The 15,450-nt window shown below is 45.2% G+C and overlaps 2 protein-coding genes across 3 annotated transcripts in view; one reads left to right on the forward strand and one right to left on the reverse strand.

The window, feature by feature from the left end:
* Window positions 1-10,113: 10,113 nt before the first annotated feature.
* LOC134180250 (ethyl acetate hydrolase-like) lies at window positions 10,114-13,593 on the reverse strand. Its single transcript, XM_062647352.1, has 6 exons — window positions 13,271-13,593; window positions 11,949-12,325; window positions 10,767-10,861; window positions 10,470-10,609; window positions 10,320-10,406; window positions 10,114-10,236 (listed from the first exon to the last, which is right to left on the reverse strand). Exons 1-6 carry the CDS (start codon window positions 13,545-13,547, stop codon window positions 10,160-10,162), a joined length of 1,053 nt encoding a protein of 350 aa, XP_062503336.1. The 5' UTR covers window positions 13,548-13,593; the 3' UTR covers window positions 10,114-10,159.
* A 356-nt stretch (window positions 13,594-13,949) lies between these two features.
* Window positions 13,950-15,450, forward strand: part of LOC134180289 (ADP-ribosylarginine hydrolase Tri1-like) — a 2,830-nt gene continuing 1,329 nt past the window's right edge. Inside the window, exons 1-4 of one of the 2 annotated variants that reach the window (XM_062647415.1) lie at window positions 13,950-14,097; window positions 14,197-15,108; window positions 15,177-15,320; window positions 15,388-15,450. The exon at window positions 15,388-15,450 is cut by the window's right edge and continues 125 nt beyond it. In XM_062647415.1, coding sequence (XP_062503399.1) covers window positions 14,005-14,097; window positions 14,197-15,108; window positions 15,177-15,320; window positions 15,388-15,450 — 1,212 coding nt within the window. In that variant the 5' untranslated portion in view covers window positions 13,950-14,004. Of the gene's footprint in view, window positions 14,136-14,196; window positions 15,109-15,176; window positions 15,321-15,387 lie in introns of both variants that reach the window. The other variant, XM_062647416.1, reaches the window with a different exon arrangement.

Here is a 15,450-nt window from a genome sequence, read left to right on the forward strand (position 1 = left end):
TTGGCATATTCCGAAGTCAGTGGAGTGGAGTTGTACCTTCAGGCACGTGACTTCGTTGAAAACAGATTAGCCTAGTTAATTAACAGGTTAATATACACCTAAGGCTTAAGCTATCAGCTAGGGAAGTAGCATTAAAGATAGTACTGGTGGTTGTCAATTTTGAAGTACGTATATATAACTAGATTTAGACTGCACTGCGGTGTTAGTGAACAAGAATTTGGGATTGTTTACAGAACGTTTAGACTTCAGATGATATAAATGCGTATGCACAATAGAAAGTACGGCAGGAGCTTGTAGAGAGATGTAGAAGTAAAGTATCTCTACTACTTTGCTAAGCAATGTGTTGGTGTCCCTAAAATCTGTGTACTATACGGACAGTAAATAATAAGGACATTCCATTTCCTACATTTCATTATTTAAGTAATTTTGTTATTCCAATTTTTGGTTTGTTTTATTTTATTTTCTACTTTTTAAATTTTTTTTCTACTTTTAAATTTCTATTATAAATTTTCTTATTTATTAAATTTTATTGTTTAAGTGTTTTAATTTCTAATAATTTTTTAATTTTAATTATTTTATTTGTAAATTCTAATTCTTGCCATTCAAGTTTTATATAACTTTTACAGTTTAACTTGAAGCACGTATCGAAACGTGAAACTTCCACGTGCAGTAGTCAATTTGTAACACGAAACGACAGAAGATGATAGACACGGCAGGCTGCCCGGGGGATGCGTGACCATTTCGTCCGTTCCACTTTCGTAGAAACAATTGAATATTGAATTAGTATTTGAAATTGTGTGTTATGTACAGGTGCTGTTCTTACCGATCATTCTGGATTCTCTTTTGCGTTGACCACGCCCATAACTAGTATTTGATACCCCCACCTACCTACTCTAATGTAGTAGAGCCACTCCTAGCTCTTCTTATCATGTCTGGCTAGTAGTAGATCTGCAGTCAGCAGCTACATGGTCAGCGACCATGACATCAATGACGTCGACATTAGAAACGCGATCCCGTACAGACACTCGTTGGAGTAGCCTCGGTTCCAGACGCTTTCCCGTACGCACTGCAGGTGACAGGTATATGGGGTCAAAAGTAGGAGGGGCGAGCGGGAGAGCGTCTGGGCGCACTTGTACTACAGACGAGTTCAGGGGCGGGAAAGCTATTAAACATGAAACGCTCCGCACCAATAGAAACTTCCCTCTCGCTCCGAGCGGTGGTTTTGATTGGTCTACAACAAGAACAATACCTCTTAGTTTACGATTACAATTCTAGACATGCTAAGTAACGTTGTTAGACACAGAGGCGTCGCTCAATAGGGGCCTGGGTGGGCCATGGCCCCCCAATATTAGTAGGCGTGGCCGTCTAGACAATTGACAATAGACAATAATCCTAGCGCTGCCCCCCCCCCAATTTTGGACGTCCAGCGACGTCTCTGTTAGACACACAGGTAAGCTAGTATTACAACAGCGGCAGCGTTTCTTGCGATGGAGGTCTTCCCGAGTGAATTAGAAATCGAAGCTACGCCTGTAGTACATAGACTGATCTTCGTAGATCCATCTCAGATGATTGAATAGCGGAAACAGTAACTGTTTGCTGTCCTCAATTCGTGATCGAAGCTGTGAAGTCGTTGCAGCACCTCTGCATACATGAAATGTCATCTGGCCCGAGGAGACGACGTTTTCGCATGTTTTCGAACTGGCAATGGCAAGTCTATGATATTCCACATGATGCTAAGTGTGTGCAACACTCTGCAGGTCTTTGGTAATGCAGACTGCTCTTTCCATCCAAGCCATTGCTTTCTCTCATGAGAGACCAGGTAGCAAGCTTGACAGAACACGGTGTAACAGCTGTAATGATAGGCGCTAGCTTGTTTGAAGACGAACAGATTCAACGTGGTGATGTCAGTGGTGTGTTTGGCAGTCCATTGGAGGAACGCCCTCCAACAGAGTCGATTCCGCGATCACGTCGTTGCTGTTGCAGACGAAGTTCACTGCGTCGTTCAGTGGTTAGCCTGTTTTACTGAGTGTTTTGATGCTATTCGAATGCAACTGACTGATGAGTTACCTACATCGTATTACGATTGCATTGTGCAACATAATGCAGTTAGACTAATGGTATAATTTGGATCTAATAGCTTTCCCGCCCCTGAACTCGTTTGTATTAGCAGTGCGCCCAGACGCTTTCCCGCTCGCTCCTCCTACTTTTGACCCCAATACCTGTCACGTGCAGTACGTACGGAAAAGCGTCTGGAACCGAGGCTATCGTTGGAGTGAAGCACCGCTGAGGCCGCCCGCTGACATCAATGAGCCGACGAAACGACATCAATGAGCCGACGACTCGACATCAATGAGCCGGCACTCGGTTGCTCCAAAGGAGACATCCATCTTGAACTGTCAGCTCATTTCGACGCTTGTAATAGGGTAACAAACTCTGGTCTAGCAACTTAGGCCATCCTTCCATGACATGCCTGTAAACCTGACTAAGTAAGGGATCTCTTCTAGTCCACTGCCAAATGGCTTTTGCCGTGACCGTCTTCCCTGATAAGTAGTCAATCCTCAGTACTGTCTCTGATGCGTCCTCCTCTGCATTTTCGTTGTCTTCTAATGGTAATCGACTCATGGCGTCTGCAGAATAGTTGTCACGACCAGCCCGAAATACAATGGTGTAGTGATACGCCGCCAAGGTCAACGACCACCTTTGTATTCTGCTAGAGGTCATGGTTGGCACCGCTTTGCTCTCATTGAACAGGCTGACCAGTGGTTTGTGATCTGTTACAATCGTAAATGCTTTCTCGTATAGATAGTTGTGAAATTCTTCATCGCGAAAACTATTGCCAGTCCTTCTCTGTCAATTTGCGCGTAATTCTTTTCTGCTGCACTCAGTGTCCTGGATGCAAACCCAATAGGTCTTTCACTTCCGTCCCTCTCCACATGAGACATAACTACTCCCACACCATAACGTGAAGCATCACAACAGACTAAAATGAGTTTGTCTGGGTCAAAGTGGACCAGTACATTGGCAGTTGTCAGCACTGACTTTGCTTTCTGAAATGCCCTCTCTTGGCGGGTCGTCCATCTTCAACTTTGCTTGCTCTTTAGTAGCTCATGTAAAGGAGCCAACAGTGTCGATAACTGTGAGATAAACTTGCATAATACGTCATCAGACCTAGAAAACTCTTCAACTCGGTGACGTTTTGTGGCCTTGGTGCTCTCTTCAGCGCTTTAACCTTTTCTTGTGTTGGGTGTAGCCCCTCTCTATCAATCTGATGGCCCAGATAAACAACTGACTTTGTGTTGAATACACACTTCTGTGGTTTCACTTTCAGCCCTGCTTCATTTAAGCATTGCAATACTTTCTCAAGATTTTGTAGATGTTCGTCTTCTGTTTTTCCTGTAATCAACACATCATCTAGAAATACTGCAACTCTAGGTATTCCTTTAGCAGCGCCTCCATGGTTCTTTGAAACATTGCTGGCGCGGACGCTATCCCAAACGATAATCTGTAGAACTCAAACAATCCTTTTGGTGTGTTGATTGTTGTCAATCTCTTCGATTCTTTGTCTAGAGGTATTTGGTTGTACGCTTGTGACAAATCCAACTTGGTAAACGATTCTCCTTCTGTCAATGACGCAAAAAGATCTTCAATTCTTGGAATCGGGTACTGTTCCACTTCTGATGCTCGATTGACTGTTTGTTTATAGTCACCACAAATTCTGATGCTTGTGCTCTGTCCTTCAGTACGGGCACAATGGGTGCAGCCCACTCCGCACTCCTAACGGGGCTGATCACACCCTGTGACTCCATTTTGTCCGGTTGATTGTTGACCAAATCTGTTAGGGTATATGGCACTGATCTGGCTTTGTAAAACAGTCGTTTCACGGATACATCTACATGTATTTTTGCTGGCTCCCCTTTATACATACCCAGTCCTTCACTGAAAACTTCTGGATACCTATCCAAAAGTTCATCAAACGGATTCCCCAGACTGCAAACTCTCTTCAAATCCAGTCGTAAAGAGGACAGCAAATCCCTGCCCAATAAATCCGGGCCTCTCCCTTCCACCACTACTAGCATGGAGACATTCTTGAGTTCCTGCCCTGCCTTATTTTCCACGATCACTTGAATAGACCCCAGCACTTTAATGTTATGGCCTCCACATGCTCTCAGACGAGTCGTCATGTGATGTAACTTGGGACGCTTCTCACTTGCCCACAGTTTGTAATATGTGTTTGAAGACAGTATGGTGTTTGATGCGCCTGTATCAAGTTCGAGATGAATTGTTCTCTCAATTTGGTAGTCAATACCCCGTATGTGAGTGACGACGGCTTCTTTGGGTGCACTAAATCGCGAAGCAGCGAGTACGTTTCAGCTCCAATCACTGTTAGAAATACCGCTACCTTTTTCGCGTTGTCTTCTCTGTTTCCTGTTGCCAACATAAACTGGTTCATTCTCTCTTCGTATGTTACCCAATCCGTTGTTGAGTCATACGGCTCTATTCGATTCAAAAGACCTATACTTGCGTTCGCCGCCATCATCGTCGCCAGATATTATGTACTCAGACACGTGCTCAACTCTACGACTAGGTACACGATTTGCCGCTCAAACACTAAACCGTATGTCTGCCCCGTATGTTCACATATAGCACTATTGAATACACTACAATAAAGTAGACTGTATACATCTGTAGATGTTGTATTGTAAGAGATATGATATTATCTGCTTGAAACAATAAACTGCTCCTCTTTGGCGGCTTATACTACTATAGTAGACAGTGCTTATGACTATATATGTATATAGTTCACTACGTACTTCTAACGTAGAAAGCTGTCAAGACTACAAGAAGCTACAACGCGCGCTAAAGTTGTGCGTGGGTGGATTAAAAGGTAACGATATGGCAGAGGTGTATCTGGCCAGCGGCCTAGATATCTAGACAGTGGTGCAGCAGGTTTCCTTTCCATACCAGAAGTGACCATCAATTGGCAAAGCACTGTAAACACGAACAGTCAGCGCGATCGTGTAGAGAGGTACGTTAATTGCGTGCACAATACTTACTTACTCAACTGTTTTGTCGAATCTCGGGTGTTTAGCAGTTGGTAAATATATATACACATATAGCTTGCAAACAGATATCTTTGCGTTTCTTTGCTTCCGACGTCACGCCATGCGGAACCAACTTTTTCCAGTAAGTATTTAAATACCTCCCCTCCCATTTTTTATCTACATTTATATACACCCGGAATCCGCTGTTGGTACTATATCCGCTCATGTAGTGATCGCCAGTGAGACGGGAGGCAGATAGTTAGCAAACTCATCAACGATAAAGCAGTCGAAGGCTACACGATCCTGCATGCATGCGACGACCGTTGAAACAGTGTCGTTCCTATTTTTACTTTATTTACTATGGAGCTCGTATAAGGGCACCCTATATATGTATATATACACTGTAGCTGCGGAGAGACCCCATATGTGCGTGTACGACTTCCTAGCTTCCAAACTCGTGTGTATACATGGATGTATTGTGTATCCGGACGTCGAACTCACCCGTAATGGCGACGGTCCCGAGTAAATATCCAACCAGTTGCACGCGCCCAACGACGGCTTCGTCACGATAGTGGCCGCATTGGCGGCAAACGCGAAGTGAAATTCCCACAACGCCGCCGAGTGAGCGGCGTCGAGATGCCGCTCGTCCGTCTCCAGATCCTCAAACTGAGCACGAACGAACTCGAAATCGGTTGGAGTGAAGCCAACGCTGTATCCGACGAGCCAGAACGCCAACGCTCCGAGAACGGTGTCGACGACCTTCATGCGCAGCAGGAGAAGTCGCCAGACGCGTTCCTGGCTAAGAAAGATATAAGGAAGGCGCAGACGAGAACGAAGAAGAAATCGGTGGCGTTCCGGAGATCCGACACGGATCACATGACGTTGTCGAGCTTGAGGAGGCGAGCAGTGGGTTGTCTTGAATGAAAGTGCGGACCTGCCGCGTGAGAGACCATCGAGCATCGAAGGCAAAGCAAAAAGTCAACTGCGCATGGAGTGCATGGGCGCGCGTAGTTATTTCAAACGATTTATCTAGAGTCATGGTTTATTTGATTTTGTTGCGTGTGTTGTGACAGCGGTGCGTCACGCAGCACGACATCGGAAGATCGTGTACAACGTGTGAGTGTATAGGTCTGTACCGACTTTTTTGTAGGTGCTGTTTGGTGCATGCGAATTAGCGTCCATGCACACGTGGCGCGTTGTGTTGACGTCTGAAGACATATGATATACATGTATGCAAGCAGTTCATTTAGAACATATAAGCCAGACATTCTCTTTGTATCAGAGTTGGTACAGACCTTTGCGTTTTTTATTGGTTGGCATTTTTATGAATCAAGAGATGATGGATACACCCTAGCTGCATGGTGATTCGCTTCAGTTTCAATTGTGAGATGCTAGTGCACGAATAGTTAAGATACGAGGTATTGTGGGCATGTACATGTGATGTGTTCAGGATCCTGGAATGAGTGATAGCTGTCAGCAGTTACTTTGTATTGAGACAGAGGCAAACAGACAGACAGACAGACAGACAGACAGACAGACAATTAACCGCACAGCATGGATGAGGGAAGAAAACTGATGAAAGACAAGGTGTAGGTGGAACGTGGAACAGACACATGCAGGTACGATCCCCCCCCCCCCCGGAACTGAAACAGACACGCATTTTGTAACTTCTCCATGTGCAATTGGCGTGTTTGTGTAAACACATATACTGTATAGTATCATGCATGGGCTGCATTGGGCACTCTTCCAAACGTAGTGCAACGAGATTGTAAGCGTGTGTGTGTGTGTGTGTGTGTGTGTGTGTGTGTGTGTGTGTGTGTGTGTGTGTGTGTGTGTGTGTGTGTGTGTGTATTTACATGCCTGTATGTACATACGGACACATACACTGCAGGCATTTATCTATGCACACATGCACATAGATGCTATATGTTTCCCACCCCTGTGGGTGGCTCATGTATTCATAATACACGCTACCTCTGTCTGTGTGGTTCTTGTCTCGTTGTGGATTCATACAGAGACTGTATTCTGTGTTTACTTGCTAAATTGTTACAAATGCTTCACTTTAGTTTGTAACGCTTGGGTGCCTCCCAAGCTCAAGGGGTGAAACTCTACTAGGCTGACTAGAGTTGAGAACAACTAGAACAACTAGTAGAGATTAGACGCAAGTGCGGAGAGCAATCTTAATTTGGTTTGAACACGACGAGGTGACCAAATCACAACGCAACACAGTCTGTCAGGTTTCGAATCAACCATAATTATAAAAGGCACTTAAGGGGTGTTAACTCATTTCCCGGGTGTTCCCGGATGTTTCGCGGCAATATCTAGAGAGGCAACCAAGGCTAACTAAAGCATTTTGGGACTAAAGCTATGATGATATTGCACTTCGCAGCAGATGCGAATTGGATGCACACTGAATGCACATTGACCCATTTCACACTAGGAAATCGTAATCCACCATAAACACGCCTACCCGCGTGTAACGTGCGTTAGAACTTGCGGTCATCACGGCTCCCATGCAGTCGTTTCGCGAAGATATAGATCTCATATTTGGTTACAGTACGTGCATAAGCATAGGCTAGAGAGCTAGCGAACGTATAGATCTACTGCTGTCTACACCGACTTAGAAAACCGCGTGGGTAGGCGTGGTGCCACGTGCAGCGCCGGCCAATGCGCATTGAATCAATCCACTTCAAACCACCTCCGTATACATACGGTTTGAGCGAATGCGCGGTTTGACAGCCAATGCGCATTAGTATAGGTGCATGTGTAAACGCCAATGCGCATTATGCGCATTGAATGTGCTTTGCATGCCTGGAGTGTCTCAGGTGAAAAGGTCTCTAGTCCCATGGTCTCATCTCGCTGTCGACTCATCGCCTCATCTCATGATCTGAGGTGCAGGCAGAAATACAAGCGACGGTCCGCTCCTTCCACGGAAACGGCGGGTCTAGATAGCAGGCGGACGCAACCGAGAAAGTGAACGTCCGGGCTTGCTCAATGATTGCACTAGAGTCTAGCTGCATGCATGCCTGTTGCTCTTTGTAGTGGGGTACGGTAGCATGCAACACCGTCATGGTGTTACAACATGGCAGACAAGGAGCTGCACGGGTAGTCAAGTAGCCTCGGCCTCCCAGACCCGTGTAGCGCCGATACAAAATCGTCCTCCACGGGTCTGGGATGGTACCGCCTCTTCTCAATATATTGCGGTTGGTCCTAGGACCAGCATTAGTGTTCAGTTTCATAAATGCATACCTTTCCAATTTCGGCCGTAATACAAGAACGACGAAGACATGTCGCGCTAGAACATCGTGTCGCATCTTGCTGCACGGGTACCTTTGTGTTTACAGTAGCTACGGTTTTATCGTTTGTGTGTTAGTAAGGAACGCGAATGGGACGTTAGGAAGCACTTTCTTGTACTAGTGGTGCCGCGGACGCGATCGGCATGTGTCTGATCGCCGTGAATCCGCTGCGAGTAGCTGCTAGTCGCGCGTGGAGCTTCGAATTCGCGACGAAAATTCGCGATGCGCGCATCCGCTGTGACTTGATCGTCTGGATTCGATGCGACTTGCCGCGAAATCGCGACAAAACTTCGCCGTGAATTCTCCGCAAGACTCTGTGTAGTAGACGTGATCATGAAGTCGCTGAGAATGCAGCTGGCTGGCTAGTGTAGATGTCGGAGCATCGGTTCGAACAAACGGCTCTACTAGGTGTCGGTATTGCCGTTGACAGGCGCAGAATACAAACCACGACGTGTAGGGACGTGAGTTTGCGTGAAGAGCGCACTACAAGTCGTCGTTTGTGTACAGTGTAGTCTTTGGTAGACAGCAGATATGCATGAGATGTCTTCGTTGATTAGAGCTGTAATTGGAAAGGTATGCATTTATGAAACTGAACACTAATGCTGGTCCTAGGACCAACCGCAATATATTGAGAAGAGGCGGTACCATCCCAGACCCGTTGTTGCCTTCATTCTTTCACTTACGTAGTGAGTGAACCATTCCCTACGCAACAAAGATATCCTGGTCACGAGTCTGGAGTTTCGCTGCCAGATGTCTCACTTCGTCAAGAATCCGCTTAGTTATTTTAAGTAAATACTGAAAATGAGCACAATGCGGCTTCAAGGCCTTGTGCTTTATCTCCGAGGCCAACAAAAAGGGGAGGGGGTTGCAACCCCCACAACCCCTACCCTAGATCCGCCACTGCCCAGACTCTCTCACGCTGGACTAGCACGAGAGAGTCTGGGGACGAGGCTACGCTCAATACACACAGGCGAACGCCAGCACCGCGAAGATATACAGGGCACCAGTTACCGTGAGGGACACCATGCAGTTTCTTTGCATGACAAAATATAGTGGGTTCAAGGAGCGGACAGGAGCAGCGGTTTGCAAGCGCATCAAGTTATGACGTCACAATTAACGTAAAGTCTACAAGCGAACGTCAACACAGCGAAGGTATAGACGGTACCGGACACCGCGAAAAGGCACCGGTTGCTTTCTAAAAGTAAGAAAATGTCGTGAGCTCAAGGAGAAGGAGGAGAAAGCAGCGGTGTACGAGCCCATCAGAACAAACTTTCACAAATATTCAAAATGGCGGCGTCCATGCAGTAGCACTTTGTCCTTTTAATTAATTTTGTCTAGATAGTTGGCGCAAGTCGGGGTTACCTATAGAAAAAACCATTGACTGTACCATAATAACTGATCCGTCATATTTGCTTCATCCAGTCTAGAGACATGTATATATATATATATACATATATATATATATATATATATACTTCCCTGTATGTGAGTAGGTGTGTAAGAAATAAATAAATATATATATAAAAAAAAAAAAAAAAAAAAAAAAAAAAAAAAAAAAAAAAAAAAAAAAAAATATATATATATATATATATATATATATATATATATATGATGGATGATGGCATGTCCACTGATAACAGTGATGACTCTCTTTAGTGTCCTCTGTGTCTCTGGTGGGATTTAACACCATATATATATATATATATATATATATATATATATATATATATATATATATATATATATATATATACTAAAGATGTATATATACTAAGTGAGCAAGTCCATTTTTTATTATCATTTATATATATATGAGTTGTTTCATACGCGTTGCTCATGCTCTTTCAAAAACTCTGCGATGAAAGAGTATGCCGTCCTACAGGATTCCTTACATATGCCTGCACAACAACAAGACAGTGAACACACTTGCTCTGACACAACAATCGACATTAATTAATTTCTTAGTTTATGTGTTCCTCACCTGGATTAGAGAAAAACGCGTGGATAAGACCCGGAAGAATGAGCACCTTTACTTTCACTCCTGCGTCTTCGAGACGCTTTCCGTAAGCTGACAATTAATTGAAACAAGTGATCAATTGAAAATTAGTGAATGCGCTGGAAAGGTAGGAACCTAGACTCTCGTCGTGATATGGGTCACACTCTGCAATGATCAGAACGCAAGGCGGTTGCTCTTCGAAGGTTTTGTAGAGTATTGGAGACAGCCTGGGATTGGTTGTATGACATTGCTCTGTTGCAAAATAACTTCGAAATCTATACACAAGTGACCAGACCGAGGAGACAAGTTAAGCTAAGGACGCCACCTGTGTGTGTGTGTGTGTGTGTGTGTGTGTGTGTGTGTGTGTGTGTGTGTGTGTGTGTGTGTGCATGCGTGCGTGCGTGCGTGCGTGCGTGCGTGTGCAAGACATACTTGGCAATCGTTTCTTTGGTGAGGATTGGACCGTTCTCGTAACGTTTGTGAGAGTCTGTGCTGTCAGTCGCATCGACTCCAGGGTAGATAAGAACCTGCCAAAAGCATTCATCATGTCAAACGTGTACGGAGAAAGACACCCAGTGGCGTAGCCAGAATTGCGAACCAGGGGGTTGCTCAAAGTAAAGGATATTTTTATATACATTTTAACTTGTCGCAAAGTGTTGCTAGCATGTGAAGAAAGTCAAGCCAATTGCAGTACAATACACTGTATATACCTGCCTTGGAGTACGGACTGTCTGTTGCTGTATATTTTGAACTTCGCAGTGACGACGGAACATTTCCTACCAGTGATGACAGGGGGTACAGGGGTACCATACAACCAACAAGCAGATAAGCATCCATGCGAGAGCTGTACGGGCGGAATGAGGGATCGACAGAGAAAAAGGGCAAGCAGACATTGAAGAGACTTGCAGCATGCAGGCACACAAGCAATAGACATGTAGGAAACAAATGAACGGATTCTTGCGAAATGCTGCCAAAACCAGCACAACTATGTACGTACACCTGGAACCTGGAATTCCGCCAATACCCACTATGGGCTTGGGCATCGCAGAAGAAATTTCTGCCAGGAAGTGTGGTCATTTGCTTGTGACAGGTCAACATTCAATGATACCAGGTTTCATTGCATGGTATCAACCCATCTGTTCTTTGGACCATGCTGAGGACGTTTCATATTATGTAACTTGCTTGTCAGCAACAACGTTTTGTGGACGAGAGACGTTCATCCGTTCTAAGTGACCAAGCCACTGTAATCTTTGATATTGAATTTGACGTTCAGTTGGTTCTTCCTTGGTAGATTTCAAGTTGATGGTACTGTATATCTTAATTATCTTGTTTAGTCTTGTGACACCCAAGATAGATCTATTAGAGTGCATCTGAAAAGTGGTCAGTCTTCGAATATCTACTTGACTAATTGCCCAAGTCTCACAACCATATAATAAAACTGGCATCACTAGTGATCTAAAGACTTGCAGTTTTGTGTTCTTGCTAAATCCTCGGTTTGTGAAAACTGTACGTTTCCAAGAAAAAATGTCCTGCTAGCATGCACACACACACACACACACACACACACACACACACACACACACACACACACACACACACAACATATTAGCTTACCTGAAAGCTTATCCTGCACTTGCCGTGCAGTTCATGAGCGACAACGGCTGCTAGTCTTCCACCACCGCTATCACCACCCACTCCCACATTCATGTCTTCAGGCAAGCCGACCAACCGCCTGTTGTTCCCGTCTGCGAACCACTCGACGGACGCCAGAGCATCCTCCACGGCAGCAGGAAACTTGTGCTCGGGTGCCAGACGGTATCCAACCGACGCCACTGCCGAGCTTGACAATTGTGCGAGGGAGGCGCAAGCGCTGTGGTGCGTTTCTATTGATCCAACGGTCCAACCGCCTCCGTGGAAGTATACCAGCAATGCGGGTCTTACTGAAGAGGGATATGAAACGGGCTGGTAGATCCTCACTGGAAGTTTCCGGTCTTCACACAAATGGTGTTTATCAATTAAATAAATATGCCAAAGTTAAACTATTAATTAAAAGTGTTGGTAAATCAGTAACTTTAATTTATATGTAAATATTACACACACACACACACACACACACACACACACACACACACACACACACACACACACACACACACACACACACACACACACACACACACACACACACACACACACACACACACACACACACACACACACACACACACACACACACACACACACACACACACACACACACACACACACACACACACACACACACACACACACACACACACACACACACACACACACACACACACACACACACACACACACACACACACACACACACACACACACACACACACACACACACACACACACACACACACACACACACACACACACCATAACATTTCTAGAGCAGGCGCATAACCAGCAGTTCCAAAAAGAATGGGGACTCACCATAGCATGAGTGTAATTTGTAAACCTATATGTTCATTTTGTACAAAACCATCACTTCACTATGCTTTTACACAGGAACAATTACTAGTAGTATAATCTTGCAAGAGATGAACAATTATGGAATTAATCTTCTAGCTGTAAATAAATTAATGTTGCCTCAATGTTGAATTTATAAGTAATTACCTTGAAGTACTGTACTCTAAATGATCTGTCAGCTATCACATAGTGACAAGCAAAGATTCAACACATTCCCAAAAAATTCTGACTAATAGACTCTAGAGTACTCGCGATCGGTAACTCTAGTCTACTGTTGACTACGGTAATATGCTTGAGGAAGGCGTGCGACTCTGTGGCTGCTGGAGGGTTTGATCGACTCCCCAGCTTCCCCTTGGGTACGCGCCTGTCTAGCGAATGCTACAGAGAGTACGAGATGCTGCTGGTCTCCGTTATGTAGGTTAATTAAATACCAGAAATGCAGATGGATACGTTTCTCGTTGTTCCTTCAAAGTCGACTACAGGAGTTGAGTACTTCTTTGCGAACATCTCACGTTGTCGTCTCGCTTCAGCAGGAGTGACTTCTACCAACGGCTTCATTTTCTCATCCTTCAGGCGCTCTAGTAAGGCGATGGACTCCGGGTGGAGAGCGGGCAGTTCAGCCATTCTGCTAAGCACAGCGAGCCGAGTTGAGTCGAGCCGCAACAGCTTGTGCGCTAGCCTAGCATGCCAGCCCACCCTATAAAACATACAAGTGTACTGTACTGTACAGTACAGTGTAACTTACTGACCCCGAGGTATTGTTAGCGTGCGTTAGCTACTTGAGCTGAACTTTGCGCGTTACCTCCTTTCAACAGAAGCGGAGTTGCTCGCGTTTTCTTCTCCGTTATGGCACGGCCTTACAACAGTCAAATCGAAAATGCGCAGGATAGTTACGAGACGACATCCTATTTGTCATACGGGCGTTAGCGCTATTCTACGGAGTCTTTTAGACACCAAATATACATTAGTAGTCTAGCTAGAGGCTCAAGTGTCTAGCCGGCCATTTCCTCCCTACTAGGCTTTTCTTCTTGAAGGGTCACGGCTCTGACTAAGAGCCATGTTAGCCTCGAGCTTCGGCCGTTGCACGCGTGAGGATACGACCACGTGAACAATACGGACACGTGCTCGAAACATCTGTTCACACATCATTCACTGACTCATTGAAATGGGAAATGCCGGCTCAGTACCAGACAAATCAGTTCTATCGAGGAACGAAGTGTCACTCAGTCGTCGACTGACATTCGAACAATTCTTGGAGGTGAGGTCGTCCAGGCGAGCTAAAACGAACGGAAAAACGTGTGTGTATGTGTAATTGTTTGCATTTGAATGCTTCATTCATCTTTCTGGACGTTATTAGCACATTAGCGGAAAGCTGGGCTCGGGTCTGTCCGAGATTCCAGCAGAAGTTCTCGCCGTGCCCAACGTCATAGAGAAACTGGATATCTCATTCAACAGCATCCAACGTCTGCCCGACGATTTCTCTTTTCGTCTGCCGCATCTTTCTCATTTGGACATCAGCTACAACTGTTTCACCACGCTGCCGGACGCTTTTTACTATCTCTACCATCTCAAGTCTCTGCTCATGCATAGCAATCGATTTTCTGTTCTGCCCTTGTGTGTGTGCCACCTCCGAGAGCTGGTAAAACTCGATGTGTCTGGAAATCAGCTGCAGAGTATGCCACGTGAACTAGTAAATCTGCGTTGTCTGAGATACCTCAATATAAGTAACAACGTGATTTCAGAATTCACATTGTCTGCTGACCAGGCATGTCAAATGGAAGTCATTATGGCAACATTCAATAGATGTCAGAACCCACCTCAAGAAGTCTGTAATCAGGGCTCTAAGGCAATAATGAAATACTTTCAAGAAAAGTGTGGAGATCCGAAGTCTCGCGAAAAACCATCAGCCACAAGACCCGCTCACACGGCAAACGAATTTCCCAGACAGAGAGGCTCGATCTCACAAGACATCATCGATGCACAACGAAGTCCGAGTGGCAAACCAACATCTCGGCAACTTCAACGGGCTCCTTTGCAAGAGGCGACACGAGACAGCAAGCTGGAAGGCAAAGTTTTAGCTGATAAAATATGCGGTCTGTTTTATGGAGCAGCACTAGGAGACGCTATTGGATTATGCACTGAGTTTCTCAGTGAAGAACAGTGTCATTTCCACTATGACATGGAGGGATTATCTTACCAATCAATGATTAGAGACAGACACAGGTGTAAGTGGAGACCCGGCGACTGGACCGATGACACCGACCAAATGGTCAGACATTGGTGTTTCGTTGTTACACGAGAGAATCTTTACAATTTATTTTTCTTGTTACGTTTCAGATAATTATTCTAGACTCTTTGCTGTTGTGGGGTGGTGTAGTTGATGAGTTAGACTTTGCAGCTCGTCTAAGTCAGTGGTCGAAACACGGATTTCCAGAGCTTGGAGACACCGTCGGTTGGGGCATCGGACGAACGGTGGGAAAGGTGGGCACTCAATGAGGTACCTTGCGTTTATCACAAATGTAGGGTATGGTGTGGTTTGTTTGTGCAGTGCATTGATCACAAGGACTACCTCAAGAATCCTCACGAAGTGGCACAGAAGGTGTGGAACTCG

Source organism: Corticium candelabrum, chromosome 5 (assembly GCF_963422355.1).
Source record: "Corticium candelabrum chromosome 5, ooCorCand1.1, whole genome shotgun sequence".
NCBI classification, from domain to species: Eukaryota; Metazoa; Porifera; class Homoscleromorpha; order Homosclerophorida; family Plakinidae; genus Corticium; species Corticium candelabrum.

What these genes read in the sequence shown, in the direction of transcription:
- LOC134180250 (XM_062647352.1), bottom strand. Translation starts at nt 13,547, where the DNA reads ATGTTTTATAGGGTGGGCTGGCATGCTAGGCTAGCGCACAAGCTGTTG. An exon ending in ATATCACGACGAGAGTCTAG is followed by an intron (nt 10,407 to 10,469) that starts GTTCCTACCTTT and finishes ATTAATTGTCAG; the next exon opens with CTTACGGAAAGCGTCTCGAA. An exon ending in CGCGTTTTTCTCTAATCCAG is followed by an intron (nt 10,237 to 10,319) that starts GTGAGGAACACA and finishes GTTGTTGTGCAG; the next exon opens with GCATATGTAAGGAATCCTGT.